Source organism: Epinephelus moara, chromosome 1 (assembly GCF_006386435.1).
Source record: "Epinephelus moara isolate mb chromosome 1, YSFRI_EMoa_1.0, whole genome shotgun sequence".
NCBI classification, from domain to species: domain Eukaryota; kingdom Metazoa; phylum Chordata; class Actinopteri; order Perciformes; family Serranidae; genus Epinephelus; species Epinephelus moara.
The window spans coordinates 10,880,201-10,903,332 of record NC_065506.1 but is presented as its reverse complement, the minus strand read 5'-3'; the positions used below and the strand labels follow the sequence as shown (position 1 = coordinate 10,903,332).

Sequence of the window (23,132 nt, the reverse complement as noted above, 5' to 3'; positions counted from 1 at the left end):
TATCTGTCCGGTGTCATTTTCTTTATGTTTGACTCTTAATAAAACAACAAAGCAACTTGGCTGTTAAGTTTACACAGTGTGCTGTTTATTATGTGGGCCCCGAGGAGCAGTTGGAACTTCATTAATTCTGTTAGTTTTTATAGTCTGCTCGTTCACAGCTTTACTTACCGCCACAGAGCGGTGAAATTTGTGCCGCTGGTAAAGGAATCCATTTGTTTACTAGATTGGGCTTATCTTAAGAAAGTAAGGGCATGGTAAAACATTTTGCCACTAACCAATTAGTGCGTGCAGTCTTCACTTTGTTTACAGAAAACCCTCCCTAATAACCTCTCATTTTCCTCTATTTTTTACTCCTGATGGCAAACAAATTGACAATGCAACTTTTTTATGAGGGCAGTCCTGTTTGCATAGCAGCCTTAATATGCATGCTTAAACACTGTTTATTAGGTTGCATAATTCAAACTAAGACACCCCATCATCCTTCTATTTCATATCATCAGATCCATTGAGCAAAAAGGACTTTGTTTTCTCACTGAACGCTGGATGAAAAGCGTTTCTTTTGGACTGATTACATTGTTACAGTATCATTTATTAGTTTGTTGTTAGCTGTCAAGGCTTGTGAAGTCTGTTGGCGTTTACTTGACTGAGCTGGAAGCTGCATTGCAGTATTTTTTTTTTTCTTCACAAGGTAGGTGGTATAGAAAGGCTGCTGCTTGTCCTCTGAGAAGATGCACTATCGACCTCCTTCCAGATGCCATTTTCAGTCTCATGCAGCATGAAATGGAGCGTCTCATTAGCCCCTGTGCGTTTTTTTTCCCCACACGATACAGGTGTGTGAATTTTGTCACTGTGTGAGTGCTGCAGGCACATGGGGTAGAAGCAAATGTGTCCATGTGCACAATATCCACCTCCATAGATAAAGAAAAAAAGGCAGAACTGGCAGGGACTGTCGTCTGGCGGCCAGGAGACAGAGAGGCTTGTTTGGCCGGTGGGCAGTAACATTCATTAAGATACCATTAAGATACTAAAAAGTTCCCCTCATTAATCACTTCACTCATAAAACCCCAAATAAGAGGACCTGAGAACCTTTCTGTCTTTACCAGCCTCGTCTGCTTTCCTCCCTCTCTCCCTGCCCTCCATCACAGACTGGCCTATTTAAGTCCTACACCGGTTGTATCTGCTTCTCTCTATCTTTCTCTTTCACTCCCTCATCTTTCTCTTTTTCTCCCCCCCACTTTGTCATTTTAGATTAAATCTCCCATCAGTCAAGCTCACACACGCACACACATGCACACACACATGCACACACTGCGACTTTCAGGTCTTTTTAATGATTCAAGGCCTTTAAGTCATCAAACAATTTATGTCTCTCCCTTTTAGTTTTTTTTTCTAGATGTGCCTATTGATTTTGACATGTCTCTCACATACGCAGGGTCTTTCTCCACAGCCGGTGTGGGGCAGATCACAGATACGCATAACCCCCTGCTAATTACAACTTTAAAGCCACAAGGCCAGCGTTTTGTTTGGCAAGCAAGGACACTGCGGATGAGTTTTTATCAGGCCGATGCGCTGATAATTAAAATTGTGCTATAAATGGATGTTGTGATATTTGTCCATTCAGTGGCGTGTCATGGGCAGTTGACAAGCCAATGAAGCTATAGCATCACATACGGCCACACTTTACTACTTAATTACACCTCATCTGGAGCTGCAGGGACAGTTTGACCTTGAGCGTTGATGAAGAATCAACTTTCTCGTCCACATTACTGACCCGTATAATTAGAGGGAGAGTTACACACCTCACCCCAGATCAATATCAAAGGTCACGCATTACTGTATACGTATGTAAGTGTGTTCTATAGGCTGTGTGTGCATGTGTAGCTGCAGCTGAGGTTATGTGTGAATGTGTGTCTCATTATGGAAATATGTCGACTACCTGCAGCCTTGGATCTATGAGTGCATGTGTGTGTGTGTGTGTGTGTGTGTGTGTAAGATACTGTGAATGTGTATTGCATCAATTCTCAATGTCCCATGCCTTCCTGTGTTTGATGGGGGGTTTTTTTTGTGTGTGTGTGTGTGTGTGTGTAGGTTTCCTTCATCCAAAACCTGGTGTTCTGTGTGGAAAGAGCCTACAGGGTGCCTGACTACGGCATGTGGGAGAGAGGCAGTAAATACAACAACGGCAGCACCGAGCTGCATTCCAGGTCAGTCAGAAGCTCAGCAGCACACACGCAACATGAATGTACATAGTTCAGAGTTCAACTGGAGGTTTTTACAGGTTGTATCCAAGGGAAACTGGCAAATGCTGATATCCAGTCTTGTCAGATTTTTACAACACTTCACCAATGTTCTCTGTGTCACTGTCACCAGTTGTATCAGTGTAGTTTACCATCCAGCAATGTGTACAGACGTCAATAGATAAAACCACACCACAGGGAGAGTTTGACTGACATGAGTTTTATTTTCTGCTCAGTGCCCCTGGGAAGCACACTGCAGCATAAAAATGATTCCAAATATATTTACGCGCAGAGCTTTATAGATCACACAGAGGCATGAGTCACTGTAATGCTTTAAATTGCATGTTAGCTTAACAGGTGGAAAATCATGTGTTATTACACTTCCTTATAAATAAATAACATTTACATGCCACAGTATTATGTAGCATATTGGGTAAGTGTATTGTTATATTGCAGTCCTACTCAGTGTATATTTAATACATTGTATCACGTCCAGTAATCCTATCATAAAATAACATTTTGTTATGTATTTATTGTTTCTCGACCTTATCATTAACAAATAATTGTATTATATGTTTAAACGCTACTGTTTATTTTATGTTCAGAAGACAATAATCAGGAAACTAAAGCATGTCTTCATTAGTTTAAATAAATCACACAGCCTCCACCCATAACACTAATTTAGATAATACAACCAAATATTTTTAATATAACTATAACTAATTAAGTAAGATAATGTAACATTAAGCACTAGATACCTTGTACTAACATTATGAGTTTGCGAACGTTAGCTAGCTATGCTAATACAGTTAGCAAACTAATGTCCTTCCAGCTAATGCTAACGTTAGTTTGCTTACAACATTAGCAAAGATAGCTAACAATCGCAAACTCATAATGTTAGTACAAGGCATTCGCTGTTTAACGTTCACAGATAAAATAATAGACGTAGCCACTGTGACTTCACCCATTGGTTTGTGGACTGCCAGTCTGAAGCCTCAGTTTGGCATTTCAACTGTCGCCATCTTGGACTTTTTGAGCCAGAACTGACCATATATGGACGAGAGGGTGGATCTGCGAGGGAGCAAGGAGTGGCTCTGACTCATAGACTGTGGTTACACCTCGCAGACAGCTCACACAAAGTGGCCCTGCCCTTAATTATGTATAACTTTAAGCTTTAATAAAATGTAAGTAACTGAGTTAAATAACAGTTTGTCCCCCATACAGTTGTTATGACTGGGGAAATTAGGTATAGAAACCAAAACTGTTTTTTGTATCCGGCTGTGAACATGTTTATTTCTGCTGTAAAGTTGGGCATTTTAGCATGGGGGTCTGAGTGGATTGACTCTCTTCTGGAGCCAGCCTCAGGTGGCCATTCAAGGAGCTAAAGTTTTTGGCACTACCATGTTGGCTTCACTTCTCAGCCCCAGAGGTTGCCGCTTGATGATGTTATGTTACCCAACTTCATAAGTTACAGTTCTATCAAAGTATTGCTTGTTCTGTTAACCTTGGTGTTATTGGTAGAGGGCATGTGGCTTATTCTAGCTAATTAATGCATCCGATCGTATCCTGATGATCGTGTCTGGCAGGCATACATAATTTCAGACTTCCTTGTCTACGCTCAGGACTGGAAATGGTCCAAAGGCGGAGGTGAGCCTGAGCCTTAAGCTCTGCAGCTAGACCCTTGACAATGCTGTTGCCCAGGCCAGAGTCTGTGTGTGTGTGTGTGTGTGTGTGTTAACAGAAGGGTTGAAACTTTCTTCAAAAATAAAATGAATTAAACAATCCAGCAACAAGAAGAAAACAGAAAATACCTCTATGACCTAACAGACTGTCTGTGTATGAGTAGTGAATCAGGTAGAAACAGAGGCCGTTATTGACAGAATGAAAGTGTGGGAGATGCTAGCAGTGATAGTGTTGAAGTCTTCTGGCCTTAAAGCAGTTATGATAGAGCGGTAATGAGATTTTTTTCCATTCCGCTCTTGTTTGCCATGTCTGAACATTTCCAGCAGGCTTGTGTTTGGGGACCATAGAAAACACAACAGTAAAAGAGCGTTTGCCTTTTTGTCTTTATTAATTGAACTTTTATTGAACTCAGACAATTAAGCATTTACAAAACCAGAACATAGACGTACCATTCACATTTAAATTATTGACGATATCAGAAGGGAGAAAATCTGCTCTGAAGTGCGAGTCATTTTAATTTTGAATGCCTGCTTTAAAACGAGGATTATATGAATGAAATATTTGTTAAATACCAAGCTGCCTTTTTTTCTTTGGCCTTCATTTTAACTGGTGGATGCCTCCAACTTATTATTATTATTTTAGCACTATCTTTTGTGTCTTTATTAAAGCTGACTTCTTTAGATGTAATCAGTAAAGCAAATTGGAAGGGAGGAAGCAATTTGAGGTTGCGAGTCGCTCAGGAGAGATTTCATTCAGAGCCTCACGGCTTCCAGTTTTCCTTCTACCTCTGACAACCACTTCTGTACAGGCGGAACAGAAAGTCCACGCCTCCTGCTTGTCGCTTGCTTGCTGGGGTGTCCAGATGGCAGACAACAGAGGTGTTTAGCCAGGGCTCTGTGAAATCACAGGCAGTCGCACCTTAACTAGAGGTTGTCAGTCCTGCTGTCAGTCGTCAGTCTGACGAGACCCTGCTGATTAATTGAAGGTCAAATAAATAAATATGAACTTACAACTTATAAAGAAAGTGACTTGAACACAGTTACACATGTCCAACATTGTATTTCATATCAAGGTTAGCTTACTAAATGGGAATGTTACTTTTCTTGCCCCTCCAACAAAGAGACCAACACCAGGTGTGAGAGGGGGCAAGTAAAAGCAGCCCTTTTTACAACAGGAAGCAACAGGAGTTATGAGAAGTATGTTTTCATTTACAGAAGGAGTTATCAGTCCATTTCATCTGATAAGGTGTATTTAGGGTCAGCGTGTCCATTTTAAAGCATATTTACTGATGAACTGTCAAATCAACACAACTTTGCAATGACACAACCTCCATCAGTGAGCAAATCACCTTTATTGAGGACGATATAATGGATCAACAGTCTGAACTATTAACTGCTATGAAGATAAGAATTTTGGACCACATGTTTAAACACCAGTGTTGTCCTTGGCCAGTGAACTCAGATTGCAGTGAGTTTTTGTTACGTGCGCTTAACTGATTTATCATCCAAGGTCGAACGGGCCTCCCTCTCCTTCCTCACTGTCTCGATAAAGATCCTCAATTTCTGCCATTGCTTATCTCTGGGAAGCATGTTTTTTTTTCTTTCTCCAACAATCCAAGGCTATTGGCAGCAGCTTGCCAAGATATCCTCAAGAAAAGATAACAAATTCGATGTAGTGAAGAAGCCCTGTGTGTCGTACTTCTTGTATTTTCCTCCCCTCGAGGTCATGCTTTGGATTTCCACAATTAGTGAGCGAGCGTATACATGTAGTTGCGTAATACCAATTAACATGCTGTGTGCAAACAGTGAACTGTGGCAGGGGCGGATTCAAAATGGTTCTGTGTAAACAAGATCTGTGTAAATGATCAAATTGAGCAGTCATTTCTAGTCCCGGAGTGCCAGTGGGCAGAGAGAGAGGCTCAGTGGAAATGAACAGCAAAGGATGTGTTCATTTTGGCAGAGTACTCATTTGTCCATATCAAATCAAATGATTGCTTCTGCCTCATGTTTATCATCACACCCAGTCAAATGGTTAGACTGGAGTGTTTCATTTAAAGTGGCATATCTAATCTTGTAAGCAGCTGGTTTACTTGAAATATCTCAACTTTTGAGTTAAACATATTTTTTTGGATATGTAAAAACAGGACTGTGCCCATAGTTCATGAATATTTCAACATATTTATGATTCTCATATTTTAATCCATTTTACAACAGCGAAAATTTAAATCATCATCTCCATGTGCTCTAATCTGTCTGTAATTATTGTCATTTTTAAAACCTTAAAGCTGCTCTAATCAATATTTTTACAGTGAACAGTGGATCAAATGAGTTTGTGTAATGTGAAATGGGTCACAAACAGTGATGTGCCCACAAGCCATTGTCACCTGACTGCAGCTCCCCTGAGCTTTATGGAGTGTTTTAGTGTCTTTCAGTTAATTGTTTTGCCCACAGCTTAAATGTTCGGTTCAGTCTCACCGCTGTTGCCAGCCTCAGCAGGCAGCTGTTTTCAGTGAAAAGGTGCTGATGAACCCGATATGTGCTACCTTGCTACCAAATAGCTGGGGGAAAAAAAACGACAACCAGCTGGTGACCATGGTGGAGCAGATCTAAAAGAAGAGTGAATATTGGACTACCATTCATTGGGTTGCCTAAAATATGACTCCAAATAAATGCTCTTCTTCTTTGTATCTGCTTGGTATGTAAACCGTGCCCTGGAAACCGGGCTTTGCGGCCTAACCATGCAATTTGTGGGTCCATCATGTGATTCCCCAAAGGACTTTTCCCCATAGACTTACATTGGGAGAGAGACACACATTTTTCTGAACATCACAACCCCTGCAAAATTCCTCATTTCACTTCCAAATTTGATCGATTCAGTGTGACAACATTTCGAAAAATCTATTAGAGCTGCAAGATTAAATAGTTTTGTCTGTATTGAAAAGCTAGACCAAAAGTTAGCCAGCTCATGCAGTGGAAATCTCTAGTGAGCTTCCACTATTGGTCCATGGATGCGGAAGATCAGGGTAATTTAATCCTCGTCAGCATCATCAAAATATTTTGGCTTCATGTTCGACTAGGTAACTTTGATGGGAATGAATGGGCCCACACTTAGAATACTGCACGCAGGTCTGTAGTGTAAACAGGTAACTGTTAGCTTACCCATTTACCATGTCAACTTTTTGAGGTATTAATATGTCAGTGCAATGTTTTGCTGCCACCAAGTGGTCAAAAATATCAAATGATGCCGATACAGTTATTTGAGTTGAAATAAAATCCACTTACTAGCTTTTTCTAGCACTGAAAACCATATTTTATTTTGCTTATTATTAGCTGCAGTTTTCTCAGTTGTCATCACATGACCTAATATGGAACTTTGGACTCAAGGTGGTCGTATTTTGATGTGAGTGGCCACAGCTGTCCATCGTTGATGACTTTGATTCTTTTATTGTCAATGCTGTGATTACCTTAGTTTTTAATTTTCCTCCCATGGTCCATAATTCCAAAACAAATCCAGTATATGAAATATGAAGAAGCATATGAAGCCACTAACCCAGTATAACCTGAACTGGGAGTTGAGCTCCTGTATGTAAACACATATACTGTAAGAGTAACAGAATAATGTTGTACAGTTTACAGTATGAGCTCATGGACTAACAGTCTACAGCAACATTTTCATCATGCGAATCTTTATCTCCAGCTGTCAACTGAATCTGTTGCATCATGATGCTGTTTTGAGCCTGTTTCCTGGAATCTGTTTTTTAACCTCCTGTTTCCCCACCAAGCATCATATCTCCTCTACCTCTGTGTGAAGTGCTGACAGCCTTGCTGACCGGGACTGGCCTTTTTCATGTGTGTGTGTGTGTGTGTGTGTGTGTGTGTGTGTGCGTGTGTGCGTGCGCGTGTGTGTCTTTCACAGAACTAGTTTCAGCAGGGCTCTTTTCCAAGCTGATTAGCCAGCCATCCTTTGTATTTTAAGCATTGATTCAGGCTTCACTAATGGTATTGAATGCATTTTGATATGTCAGCAGATCTACTGCCAGTCATCGCCAAGTTCCCTGCAATTTTTTCCCCCGCTCCTTTTCTTTTCTTGGTAAATCTTGGCTGGGTAGAAAGGGAAACAAAATCACAGTGAAATTGATTCACATTAAGTCTGCATAGCAATCACAGTAGCCAGCCAGTGTGAAATTTAGTGTAAGGTTTTTATTGAAGAGATCCATTATCTACAGTAGACCACAATCTTTGGACCCTTCGACTTTATTGAATCCCAAGAGATAGCTGTTTAATATTCAAGTGCAATTCTGAATGAATTGGGGGGGTCTCAGAAAATTGAAAGACGTTTATGGTTTCAATTATAGTGTTTATTTTCACTTTTATGAAATGCAAGATATCTTTACACATTCGCCCGATAGTGCATCACTGTTAGTGACAGCTGCTTTTTTTTGTGTTGTGTAATTTTCAGTGTCTCTTTTCTTCGCAGCTCTGTGGGCCTGGCTAAAGCTGCTCTGGAGGCCATCAATGGATTCAACCTTTTTGGAAACCAGGTACCGTTACTTGAATAATTTACCTGCTCTTTGCACATGTCCTCCACCTCACTAGTCCCAAGAAACATGTGTATTTGTCACTTGTCTAATCTTGTCACATGGCATGAGATCGTATTATAGATAGACAGCCCATTTTCCATTACAGCTCCATACATCAGTGAGATATGCTTGATGTATGCATCCTGAGCAGAGAATAATCTGAGTCAGTGACTTAATTTATGGAAAGCCACTGCTGTTTCAACAAGGACACGTCATCGGCATAATTGGTACTGTTGTCATCGATGCCCAGCTATTTCTTTAAGTGGATGTTTGACCATCAGGAGATTCATTTACCGTATTTGCGTTTGTCTCTGCAGGACTTTGATCAATTGCCACAGTTGATGTTTGTTCCTGGTTTCTCTGTGAATCTCCCTTACAATGTCCATTAGTGGATGTGTTTGTTTTTTCTTGCCGTATGGTGGAAAGGAAAAACAGGGACATTCATTACATCTGCTAATGGACTGGAAAATGAAGTCCTGCACTTAGCAAGCCTTTCTTTCTTCTTCTTTTCTCCACCTGGGTTTTAGCCAGCGACAGCTTCTCTGGCCATCTCCTGTATCTGGACATCATGGATTATTTTTCTGATCACTGCATGAGGCTTTCATGAGTGTATATTAAAGTCTCTGTTTTTCTCTCTTGATCAGCTGCAAAATGAGGGGTTTAACTGTGCCTGAAAATGGATTTTGTCATCAAGTTCAGCTTGTTGAAAGAATCAATTTATAGAGGTAGCTGCTTTATGGCCCATGCTGTGTGGGGCCTTTGTAAGTGTGACTGTGAGTGTCTCATCCAGTCTCTTGTCCCTCTGGAAGTGAAAGTGCTACAAGCCAGCCGGTTGGTTATTAATGATCTCTATCAATCTTGATTTCCCAATTGACTCTCCTCCTTCCAACACCAAATGCAACTCTCCCAACCCCTCTAACCGTAACATTCACTACGTTCTGAACTGGGCTATCACATTTTACACTGGCTGCAGTCTCCTGTGGGTGTGTGTCACATTTAGCCTTTGTACTAGATGAACGGACACTCAACCTTCAGTATGGTGAAGTTTTGATTTTTTTTATGATCCCTCCGAGTCACACGACGGATGCAAAGATAGCGGCTCCTCTGTGTGACAAATTGAACTCTGTGGATAAAATTGATCTCGCCTAGAGGAGGATCCTTCAACTTTAAAGCCAGTCATTAAATTCACAGAGCTGTGTACACACGGCTGGACAATCAAATCCTAACAGGTTCCACTTTCTATCTTGGGATTGTCACCTACAGTAATTCACACCCAGTCAAGAGCAGGGATGTAGTGGAGCGATAATCTACACCCTGCCAACGTTTATTAGCAACCCATAATAATGGCGGTGACATTGATGGCCTGCTGGCATAGATTATGGTGGCCTGTAATTGACTCGTATTATACAGTCACATTTTCATTATTGAGGGATGTGGCCTAACTCTGCAGAGGTAGAACGGATAAGTGGGTTTGCATGGAAAAGTAGGGATAGACAGTAAAAATGCATAGTTAAAAATATGACTGATTTTTTACATCAGCAGTTGTTGGCACGTGATTAACAAAGGCTCAGTTACAATTTCATTTCATTTAATACTTTATTTGCTTTCTCCATCTTTTGCTAGAGCATATTTAGATTTCTTATATTTTGCATCTCCCCGTGCATGTCTAGCACCCAGTCGAAATATGTCTGAGGCCCAAAACAACCCCACAGTGCACTGCGGTTTGCAGAAGCTTTTCAAACAAGACACTTGGCATGGGGCCTATTTAAAATGCTCACTGAACAGAATAATGTAAATGCATATAAAAAACTTGAAAGACTATTGTTTTCATTATAATACTTGTTTGATATTTTTCACAGTGCATTTAAAAGGACATGATTTATATTTATTTATTTATTTATTTATTTACTTATTATATTTAACTAAACTGAAATTGCCATAAAATAATAAAAAATTGAATTTTTAACAAAGTTTTAATGAAATTTGAAACTGTTAACAGTGTGATAAATTTCATATTATTCCATTGTATATTTGATAGAATTATATCAGTTTGATTTGACATTTTCTTTAAGTGAAAATCCAGTGATTGGGAAAATCCCGCATGATACTGCTAATACAGGTAATAATGATTTAGAAAATACCCTAAGCATTTAAGAATTAAAGCACAACTCTGATTGCTGGAGGTTTAAGGAGGAAAGTCTAGATTGAAGTGAATGAGAAATACTCACTTTTCTTGTATTTGAATGTTAGCAGCAGGTTGTAGAAAACAAAATCTAATTTTTTGTTATTTTATGTGACCATTGGGTTATCATTTTGTTTCTTTTTTTCTTAATTATGTGATATGTCATACATAGATTTTCACATATTTGTGTTATTTGTGAAACATTTTATTTCTCTGGTGGCAACGATGAAAATTCTTCCATAGCTTTTTTTCTGAATGAACTATTAAAGGGTTAACATACCGCATGCCCTCGCCGCTCACCTGGCAGAGTGCATACCATTAAGGTCCTCACTGCAGTGGCCAGGGTTTGTGTTGTGTCTGGCCTGGGACCCATGTTGCTGTCAAGCAGCAAACTCCAGGACTCAAAAATTAAAACCAATATGGAACTGCCAAAAACTGCAGTTCTTTGAATGGCTACTTGAGGCTGGCCCAAGAAGCCAGTCAATCCCCATAGACCCCCATGTTAAAATGTCCAGATTTACAGCAGGAAAAAAAACATGTTTACAGCCTGGTACAGAAATTGATTTTGGTCTCCATAGCTAGTTTTCTCCTTTATGACAACTGTGTGGGGGGCTTTTATTTTTGAGGCATCCTTTTACATTTTATTAGAGCTTAAAGTTACGCATAACTAAGGGCTGGCTGTTGTGAGTGACAAGCTGTCTGCTGATAATGTCCTCCGCTTCCGCTCCTCACTCCTCCACAGCGCCAGCCTATGGCGCAAATGTGGTCACTTCTGGCTCCAAAAACCAAGATGGCAACGACCGAAATGCTGAACTGGAGGCTTCAAAACAAGCATTCTCGGAACCCATCGGCTGCATTCGGCGTCTGACTTCCAGCAGACGGCGATACAGCCTCTGGGGGCAGACCCCTGATTTTTTGGCATTCCAGTTTGATTTGGGCGGAGGAGGCGAATTTCCGTTTCCGACTTCCATTAAATATGCTGAACCATTGCGATGGATTCAGAGTTTGCAGTGACGCCAATTATGTTCCGCCTCGTTAGTTCACCGCACCGATCGTTTAACCTGGCAACAACTGCAGCCGGCTGAAACGTGATTGGTCAATATCACGCGGACTACAAACAGCCTACAACTGGAAACCAGGGCTCTTCCACTCTTCTTCCGGATGCAAGATCTCTGGGGTTTGCCTACAGACTCTACATTTACTGAATGTAGAGTCTGTATATAGAGACTACAAAACAAGACTCCACAAACTGATGGGTGATGTCACAGTAGCTACTGTCATTATTTTTACAGTCTATGGTCGCTGCATATCATCCCCTCTCTCCCTCCCGCTCTCTCTCTCTCTCTCTCTCTCTCTCTCTCTCTCTCTCTCGCCTTTCCTGACTATCTCTCTCACTGTCAAATAAAGCAGAAATACTAAAAAAAACCTACCTAAAAACATAAATAAAATATAGTTTGGACTGTTCACTTTTATTAAAATGAAAATGTCAGCCCACTGAAGGAAACCACAGTCATTAGCATGCATCCACAGCAAAATCACTCATCTTACATGCTCCGTTTTCTTACACTCTGCTGCTAGAACACCGGAAAAGCTCTCCCTGAGAGGGCCATTTCACTGACTTGTCACACAGCTGCCTACACCAGTGACCAGCAATCCACTGCACTATGCAAATTGCGACAGGAAAGCTTGCTGATTTGACTAAAAGCCCTGGCTGGATCTGTTTTTTGAAGGGAAAAAAGTCGACTCTGGCAATCTTCATACATAATGCATTTGACTTACATTAGAAACTGCTTAGCAGGTTGCAGGAGTGACTCAGTTGGTTTTATGTAAGCGCTGCTGATGGATGGATGAAGTGGACTGAACCAGCCTTTTAGAACCAGAAAGGTTTGATCACTTCGCTCACTGAGTAAAAGCATAAACTGCCCCACCTCTCTCTCTCCCAGAGGTGTTTAAGTGCACTGGATGGACAGACTGTATTGTAGTAGCAGCACTTCGTTTTTGTACATGGGGACTTTTGAAGTGATAGTTTGACTCTCGCCACTGTTGTTCAAGCACTCCCACACTGTACTTCAAAAATGTGTTCAACCCAAAAATATCAGCCTGGTGTTACAGCGAAAGAGTGTGTTTTGATGTGCGGAGGTGTAAGGTGTGATGGAGGGGGCTTTAAAGTGGTCCTTAAGTCATTTTAGCCATTTTGCTGTCATTTTTTTTTCTCTGCTAAATGGTAGAGGACTTGCGCATCTCTTCTCTGCGTTTTTGTGGGTGTCCACATGCAGAACATGAGACTGTGTGCTGTTTTTTTTTAACTGTAATGGGTGAATAGTTCAGCTGTGACTGGCATGCTTTCTGCTTATGTGTTTTGCTCTGCAGGGCTGTTCTTGGTCGGTGATATTTGTGGATCTGGACGCCCACAACAGGAACAGGCAAACCCTGTGCTCCTTACTGCCCCGAGAGTCTCGCTCACATGTAAGTCCATCTAGCTATCTACCTGTGCAGCAACTAAAACCATCCTACAAATGACTAAAACCTACAAATAAAGCACAAGATGATGTAAAAAGGATGTTTAAATGCAAATTTTGGCTCAGAACTATTTAATCTGTTGTAGGTTTTGAAAAATGTCCACAGGTGCACATGTTGATGCAGCCTGCTGCCTCTGTCCCCCCTTTCTTTGACTCAGCGGAGCAGCTGTGTGCATAATCTCTACCAATCAAAGATCAAAATAGATGCCTGCCACGCATATGCCAGAAACCTGAAAGGTTAATTGTACACATCAAAGAAACTCTGTACTTATGTCAATATGTCAAGGAATATCTGTAAATCAGAAAGTGCATTTCCCTCCTGGTGCAGTCATTACACTGCCCATACTCATGCTATTGATGGTTCAGCCCTGACAAGAAATGGGGAAAGTGAGAGGTGGCTGCAGAGCTGGAGGGAGGTGAAGCTGCAAAAGGAAGTGGCAAAAGAATATAAGTGGTACACTGAGGAAAAGCAAAAGCAAAACCATTTCTGTCTCTCCACTCCACTGCTTGCAGACACTTAAATGATCACATCTCTCGCTCTCTGTCTGTGCTGAATGTGTCAAGCAGAATAGCCGCAGTCAGCTTGCGAGGAAATGAGTGTAATTAGACGATTAGAGTGGCATTATAGCTGTATGAGATTAATGTTAAGGAGCTGGAAGGATGGAGTGCAGTAGGGTGGCAAGAGACCAACATACTGCAGGATAATATTGAGCTAACCATAATATCAATGTAATATCAGTATCTTGTACACTATGGCGAAAGATTGGGATTCAATATTCAATTCCAGACACATTCAATACCTGCACTGAATGCGTTCTGCAAGCTGATATCCCATTTCAGCTGCAGCTGCCGAGGATGTTAACATGTAAATTGGAGTTGTAACAAGGAGTTGAAGAGTAGGAGAGGATTGGACCAGACAGTAGCCATCGCCTCCGCTGTGAACTGTAGAGATGTGTTGGATATTAAAAAGATTGCAATACAAAACGCAACAGCAAGAATATGGAGAGCAAGTCTTTTTATTTTTGGAAGCTCTGCCGTCTATTAATAACCCTTAAATATTCATAGTTGTTTGCAGTGAGGCTAGGGCCCTAATAGCTTTCATTTTCACTGCTTAATATAGTAAACCAAACAAAAATGAAATGAGAAAATTAAATGTCCAGTCATAATGGTTTGTCAACCGTATTAACAATATTCATTCCTAATGATTGCTGCAATTAAAGTTTAGTCAGACAGTCCTTGGTTTGGAAGAAATGCTGTAGTGTGATGTTGATTACAAGGAGCTTTCAATCTTAAAGGGACAGTTCACCCCCAAAACAAAAATACATAGTTTTCTTCTTACCTGTAGTGCAGTTCATCAGTCTAGATTGTTTTGGTGTGAGTGTTGGAGATATCGGCCATAGAGATGTCTGCACTCTCTCTGATATAATGGAACTAGATGGGCAGGCAGAAGGAAGCATGCATCTTGTCGTGGACGAGAGGCTTGTGCTTGTGACAGCATGGAATGTAAACATAAATGGCGTCCTAACATTAGTTGGCTTGATGGTGCTGGGTAAGCTAGCAGTAGATGCACGCTTTCTCAAACCAAAACAATTTAGATTGTTAAATACCACTACAGGTAAGGTAAGAAGAAACATTCATATTTTTAATTTTGGGTTGAATTGTCCCTTTAAGCTGGTAAAAGGCATCTACAGCTGTGCAGTATGCAATTGCTGTTTTTTAGGATAACAAAGGCATTACCTACCCTACTCTCCCTGTGACTGGGCTAGTACTCGTTGCCTTCATTGGTTGGATTGGTTAGGTTTTGGCGAGAGCAGATGGATTGGTTAAAGTTATTGTAAGAATGTCAGGGTAAGCTACAGTATATGACCATTTAGCGCATGAAGATTTATGTGCTACATGGAATTAGCCACCCTCTGTTATGGCTCATAGCTAAGTATAGGATATCATTTTGATTCCTCAGTTATTTTTCATTATGACCCTGGCGAATGCAATTTAAGTTTAGTTATGGTCATATAAATTTGTCCTATAAATAGTTTCTCTTTAAGTAACTCAAAAACATCAAGCTAAAACTTTTCTCTCTGGCAGAACACGGACGCAGCCTTGCTACCAACCATCAGCTATCCTGCTTTTGCAGTAGATGATGACGCCCTCTACAGTCAGACACTGGACAAGATTGTCCGCAAGCTGCGGGGCAAATACGGATTCAAACGTTTCCTCCGTGATGGCTACCGCACCGCTAACGAAGACAAGAATCGCCGCTATTACAAACCAGCTGAAATGAAGGTGGGTGCTGGTGGTTTTGTTTATATGTGTTATATTTAACTGATTTTTATTCTTCATTGCTCATTGAATTCCTTGAACTTTTTTTCTTTGACAGTGGGTGTCCACAATAATACCTGAGTTGTTGAGAGCCTTTCAACTAAAGCAGTTCTTACACACTGAGATTTTATATTTATTATGTCAGACATTAATGAAAAAGTACAGAAAATATTGCTAATTCTTCCAAGTTTTAGCAAAATGTAAAGCTGAGTTTCATTATCATCGCAGTTAAAATAAAATGTACTCTGTGGATAATATGCCTCAAAAATAGCATATAGATATAAAACTGTAAAGGATCCAGGATATATCCCTGGGGAACCCCACTAGAGAAGAAAGGAAGCAGTCTCTTCTTCCATTATAGCGAATAACCTGTTAGAAAGGTGTGAGCAAAAACAATTTACAACTACACCTCCAAGTTTTACAGACAGCTGTTTGAAATATTGTGGTCACTGTGAAAAGTGCTGAACCTTAGTTCATGGAGACTAAAAAACAAAATGCTGCATGTGTTAAAGAATGTAAAGTTTTAAAATGTATCAAGAGGTTATTTAAGGCTACCAGTTGTTCACGCAGAGTAAAAGGCAGAGCGCCAGTGGTTGGCAATGCATAAAACCTGAAAAAGTTCAACTTGAAAGTGCTTGAGTGTGACATTTGAAAAGTTTTTGAAATGTTTAAGCCTGCAAAGGTAGGTATTATCCTTGTATGATAGTACTCAGAAATCTGTCTGTGTGACTTAGCCTCTCCCATTTCAAGTGTTTTAATCCTCCAGGTATTTCACCCCCAGTCTTAGTGTGTTTGTGTGTGTGAGTGAGCCCCTGCCAGTGGGTGTGCTCATGCATATATATATGTATGTGAATGACAGTGCATTCATTGTCCTTTTCTGAATCCCCTGTGATCCTGGCAAAATGGCAGCGCGCTCACTTCAGAGACAGCTCAGTGAGCGTACAATGAGTGAATCAGAGGCAAGACTGTTAATGCTAAACAAATCATTGCACAAGCTACAGAACTAACCTCCCAGAATTAATGAACTCAGAGAGGCAGATGGAGAGAATAAAAGTTGATCTGCAAGTAGAAGGCAACTGGAATTTCTGTTTGGTCTCGAGGATGTTTCACGTCCATTCCATGAGGTCCCATCAGTTCTACTAAGTGATGGGTTATTCATTCCTTGATGTCATGGGTCATTTAGGTCGCCTGACACAAAGGTTTGGATTGTTGTACTACAGATTCATGGAGGAGTAGCAGCGACTCTCCTAATGGCAGAACTTCTAATGTCTGTACAGAAAATTTATAGATTTAAAGTTTGACTTTTAAAAAATAAGGTTGCCAATAGAGGTTATGTCACAAATGAGCTCAGAAGTGCCCTGGAGCATCGACAAGTTAGACTATATTCCAATAAATCAACCCCTCCTCCTGTCCAATACTACAGTATGAAGGAGGCTGAGAGGCCACTGAGTTCGAGGCTTGGCTTATCACACAATAACTGAAAGCTGACAACCAACAAAACCAAATGTAATCCCACTTTATTACAACCAGCAATTATTACTAGAATTGTCTTTCCTATTCAAAATATAACTTGGTCAAAGCTCTTTGATAAAAGATGTGGAAAAAAGCTTACATCTTGATTTAAAAACTTTTATGTAACATTATCAAAAAGACTTGGCAGAGATATAATTTTTCATTTCATCCCTGATTTAATGATATAAGCAGCCAAAATGAGTTCCCTCTGAAGGGTGGCTGGGCTCAGCCTTGGAGATAGTGAGAGAAGCTTGAACATCCGGAGGGAGCCAGTTGAGGTGGTTTGGGCATCTGATCAGGATGCCTCCTGGGCACCTCCTGTGAGAGGTATTCTGGGCACGTCCAATTGGTAAGAGGCCACAGGGTGGACCCAGAACATGCTGGAGGGATTATATATCTCATCTGGTCTGGGAACGCCTTGGGGTCCCCCACGAGGAGCTGGAAAGCGTTGTTGGGGAGAGGGATGTCTGGAGTGCCTTGCTCAGCCTGCTGCCTCCGCAACCCGGCCCCAGATAAGTGGATGAATATAAATGGATGGAGAATGCTTTTATTGCTCAGTATCAATTAAGGCTGGGTATTGTTTAAAACAGAGGTTTTCAGCGTTTTTCAGGCCAATGACCCCTTACCTGAAAGTGGGACAAAGCATATATTGTTTAAAATTAAGTTGCCCAAAGGCCAATACTTGCTAATAATATACTGGATCAGTGTATTTCCAGTCATATTTTTATTTTTTTCTAAAAAAAAAGAGAACCCTAAATTAATTCAAATTACCAAGCAATGGTTTTACAGCCCCCTTGCAGTAAGTCTGAGAACCCCCTGGGGATTGTGGGCTCGCCGTTGAAGACCCAAGGTTTAAAAAATTATGATACTAGTACCAGTACCAGCACCCTTAAAGTGATACCAATAACAAGAAGGTGCTTAATTTGACACCTTTTTTCCCCATTTCATTCCATATCACTATCATGAGAATGGAAGCATTCGATTGTGAAAATGCCACCAGGCACCACAGGCGTGAAGTATAGCTCTACTTTTTCACATTTTTCTGGCATCTGGGTACACTGAACTGCCAGCTGCGTCAAATACACTACACTTGACTTTACCACACCACAATCTGTATGGGTTGTAGCTGCTGTGGTAGTGGGTCAGTAATGCTGTCTGGAGAAGCTTGCCTTCAGGGCTTTCTGCCAGTAAGGGATTTCATGGTCAAGGTTAAGGCAGGTATTTTAAACCTTAATGATAATAATAATAATTTTTAAAAAATGCAGGTATGTTTGACAGGAGAAGTGTTGATGCTACTTGGTATTGGGTTATTCTGGCTGATACCTGAAGGTAGTAAGTACCAATACTGAGCCCTAATATCCACTTAATATGTAGATAAGCAGCTTGTATTTGCCATATCTACTTTGTGATATGTCATTGTTGTGTTTTCAGCTTGTTGTGCTGTTTCCAGATAGCCCAAAATATTGCTGGCATCTGTATTTTGTTATTTTGAAATACTATCACCAGGTGACATTTTTACTTGGCAGAGAAAATACTGACATATAATTATTTACAAAAGACATTGCTTGAAATATGTATTTGTTTCTCAAAAAGCTATAATCATAAAATATAGTTTGGCTGTTGCAGGTGGCAAGTGACCTGTTTTTTAATGTACCTCAGCAGGACTCGACAGATTCATAGACCCATAGCTCTCACAGCTGCTATGTGGCCCTAAAAAATGTTTGAGACAATATCCCCTCTGCAAAATTAGATCGCTTTTTTTTTTTTTTTTTTGCTATTCTTTTATTTGCAGAAAGGTGGATCCTTGGTGGTGAAAACAGAACCAAAAAGGCATAGACAGTGGAAGTGCTTGCTTGATCTGTCACAGAGGGCACTCGTGGGGCACCAACTCTCAACCACTTAGAATGCTTTGAAATTAGCTTTCTTTAATCCTGCAGCTAATACGGTACAAAAACTCTAAGGCTAAGAATTAGCAAACAGTATTTAATGCCTCGGTTCCTTCAGGCCCCATCCCGCCCTCAGTTCTACCAGCAGGCAGGCAGATTTATTGTGGAAGATGATGCCAGTTAAGTTTCAAAACTTAAACTCCTGATCGCTCCTGCTGCTATTTGCCTTCTATCTACCAACAGTAATATATTTGCTGCTACATCAGCAAATACTGCAAGTAATCCAGTCATATAAGGGGAAACTGTGCCAGGTGGTAATACAAAACAATGCAGTAAATATTAACACAAGATTACCATTTTCCAGTAATGAATATTGAAACAAACAGATTTTTTAAAACGTTAGAAATGCCAATGCCAGTTTTAGAGGTGTAACAACATTACAAACATAGCACATAGCAAAAAAAGTACAATCTTACCTCCTTTGAGTGATGCGCGTACACAGAGTAATGAAATGCGGAGCGAGTGTTTGACACAGTGTGAGCTCTGTCTGGTGAAGAAGAAGTCACAGGTAGACCAGGTCTCCCCGCAGAAGACACGGAGTGAAGTTGTTGTTGGTTGTTTAAGAGAGAATTCACAGCAGGGCAGACGTCTGTGCTCTCTGTCTGTTTACCATTGACAGAGAGCAGCAGCCTGTGTGATAGACAGTTTTACCAATCAGTCGAGCTGCTCAAGCACAAAACACCAGGGATCCCTGCCTGTTTACAGCCTCAACGGGCCAAAAAGCACAGGCCTCACTGGGTGACTGCCTTAGCTCTCCCTTTCTCACTCCCCCCTCCCTCTAAATAAACACTCCTCTGCTTCTGTATCTCTTTACGCACCTTTGTATCTTCTCATTTTTCTCCCTCTCATCCCTCTCTCACCCCCTGATAGCTATCTGTTCTGCCCTACTAAGGCAGTAATTGGAGAAGCAGTGAAGTTGAGGCAAACTGTAAAACTGTTTAATGCCTTTTTAGGAAAATTATTTTACTCCAAAAAAAAATCATTGCCACTGGACACACACAGTACTTAAAATATGCAGATACTGCACTCTGCCTTTGGATGATCTTTACAGAGCCAACAAAATGTGTTCTCTCAGCTTTCTTAAACATTTTACTTAAGAAAATTAACTTTTTATTTACAGTCTGTAACTTAAAGGAATCAAGCATTTCTATCTGCCGAAGTGCTATTAATATTTAAAACAAAATCAATACGGTACATTAATTTAATACATCTTGATATGTGATTTAAAGGTAGCTTGACCATATCAACTCTCGTGAAATTAACTTGTCACAAAACAGGATGGCAAGTACTGAACTCTGCAAAGCTAGCTACCTTTAGCACAGCTTTAGCCGTTTTGTTTCTCCATCGTGCATTAATTAAGCTGCTGCCTTATTTAATCATGTGGTATAACAAACTGAATAACCATAATATCAGTTCATCAAAATGAATATTTTTATACATAAGGGGAATATCAATAGGCTTACTACACTTGACTTTAGTTTTAGCTATGGCTGGCTGCGGCTTTCTCACAAGCTAGCTTTCACTTGACATAGCCTGCTTACTTTAGCTGTCGAGTTAGCTGTCTTTCTATGGCAGAGAGTGTAGTAATGGCGGTCACAAGTCCTACAGCACACAGTAATACATAGCCACAATGCAGGAACTACAGCCAAAGTGCAGATACTCCATTTTCACTTTGTTTTATGCCTGTTTTGTGGTTACTACAAATTTAGAAATCTGTTTTTACATAAATTACACATTTTTATAACATTTTTTTTTTATATATATAGTAAAACAGGTGTTAGAAAATCAGGAACAGGTTGTAACTGAAGTTTTACCAAAAATAAATGTGTTTTGCCTCTGTAGGTTGTCTTAGTGTATCATTTCTGCGGAAACACACAGTTTTAAGCCATGTATACCTAATTTACAGTGGCCCTGAAGGGTCAAAACAAAACAACATTTTGGAAAACACAACACCATTTCTCAAAAGAACTATAAAAAAAATCACAAAACACAACATTTCAGAAAACAAAACAACATTTCACAAAATGTTGTAAAATGTTTTTGTATTTGTTGAAATGTTGTAGTGTTTTGACCCTCAGGGCCACCGTACTAATCACAGGGTGCAGACATAAACCATTTAAAGGAGCACATTTTAAAGCACACAGGCTGTAGTATCTGCTTGGTGATGGTGAATGCAGCTCCCACGTATATTTGTGTTTGCCAGCTCTACCAGTCATTTGTCATTGCATTAGGATGTAATCTCTTTTATCTTCCATCAGTGTGGAGATTATTGAAGAAGATGAGGGACAAAGATTGTGAGGAATATGGGCATTTATAGTTAGATGGGCACACAGGCATGCATGCACACAGACAGACAGACAGACAGACAGACAGACCTTTTGTAATGATGAATTGCAGAGAGGCTGATTAAAATCTGCAGCTTGTTTGATCTCTTTTTCAAGTTGACCTTGATGATTTGCTGTGTTTATACAAATGTGGTGACTAAGAAAAGAGTTATTCTGCAAATATAAAGCTGCTAACATTCCTACTGTGTGTTCATGCTGATCCTCTTTAGTCAAGCACAAATACGATGGGATTGAATTACTGGAATTAATAAGACTGTGATTCACTTGACTGTCCCCTCTACATGTGACTTGTAACCAAATGAAGGTTTGTGTGTTTGTGTATACGTGTGACACGAAACACATGTGATGTGTGATGTATAATAGGATTTCTGGCTGAGTAAGATTCAGAGAATAATCCAACAAATGATGGTGTTCATGTCAATTCAAGTGTTTGTTCCAGAAAATTCACTCCAGATGCTGCCACATGCTGGCTTTTATTTCTCTGAGTTCTGTCGACTGAAAACAAGTAGACAGTCACACAGTCATGCATATACTCATCAGTTACTCATTCATATTGATCAGTCAGTCAATCAGTCAGTCAGTCATAGCTTGAAAAGTGTTTATGTAGGAGAGGTTTAATTAAATCAAAAACCTGAAACTAAAATCAGTGGAGAAACATAGCAGATGTGCATGCTTCTATATAAGGGTCAGTGAGTAGTTTGATGAGAATGAAAATGATGTAAATCATATGCTTTGGTCGTCACAGTCACCAACCCAACCAAGTGCCCATTGGAGATTTTGCAGCATTTACAGGGAATATCTTTTCAGCCAATTTGGCAGTATCAGGCCATTAAATGGTTCTAATCAGCAGAGATGAGCATTACAGATATGGGTTAAAAAGGCAACTTTATGCCAAAAAGGACTTTCATGGGTACTTTTTTCACATCTATGGGAAATTCTGCATATAGACCAGGTGGGTCAAACATAGAACAGTCACCCAGGAGATGAGAGTTCAAGTCCCCACTTCGTTTTGGTGCCTAAATCTAAAGAAAGTGAAACCTAAAAAACAGGTAACTGCCATTGAATGGGCTGAAGACATCCTGATTGGGTAAGCTTTTGGAAGAATATTGTTCAACACCCCCACTGGAGTACCACAGACTTGTATATACTGACAGATCACTCGCTGAAGCACTGCTCTCTTCATATGCATTTACTTATCTGAACCTCGTGCCACAAAGAGCTCACCAAGAACTAACAAGAAATGACTATTACTTTGAGTTGCTTTGTGTTTGCTATGTTGCCAAAATACATGCAGTGGGACATAAGCACAGCACACCCCTTCTTTAACCTCTTGCACTTTCTGATGCATCAGGGAAAATGCTAATGTGTGTATGTTACAATGATTCACGGAAGATTTGCATTAATAGACTCTTAACCGTCATAAAATCTAACTTGTGTCCAACTGTCTGTATATAAGCCATTCCTTATTTATAAAAAAAAAAAGCCTAGTGAAACCTAGCAATCACATAGCAACTACTCCCATAAATTTTACCAACCTGTTCTAATTTGGAAGTTGTCATATACTGCAGCTTGGTCACAGATTATCGCATCAGACACTGACGAAAAATAGGCATCCTTTTGCTGCAATATGATACACCGTTTGGCAGCGTCAGTCAGTAAAGCCACCAGAGAGTGTCAGTTTGATATGCCACCAGACAACAATGTAATTTAAAGAGCAGGAAAGTCTCTACAGGGCAGACAGAAGGGGTGGTGGATAGGTCCAACAATACCGGACTTTCACCCAGGAGGCCAGTGTTCACTCCTTGTACGA

The 23,132-nt window shown here is 40.3% G+C and overlaps 1 protein-coding gene across 4 annotated transcripts in view; it reads left to right on the top strand.

Annotated features, from left to right (window-relative positions):
* The window catches only part of phkb (phosphorylase kinase, beta), a 149,508-nt gene that overhangs the window by 46,218 nt on the left and 80,158 nt on the right, over positions 1–23,132 (top strand). For all 4 annotated transcript variants that reach the window (XM_050047594.1, XM_050047575.1, XM_050047584.1 and 1 more), the window contains 4 exons: positions 2,089–2,204; positions 8,397–8,460; positions 13,052–13,147; positions 15,286–15,483. In XM_050047594.1, coding sequence (XP_049903551.1) covers positions 2,089–2,204; positions 8,397–8,460; positions 13,052–13,147; positions 15,286–15,483 — 474 coding nt within the window. The remainder of the gene's footprint in view (positions 1–2,088; positions 2,205–8,396; positions 8,461–13,051; positions 13,148–15,285; positions 15,484–23,132) is intronic.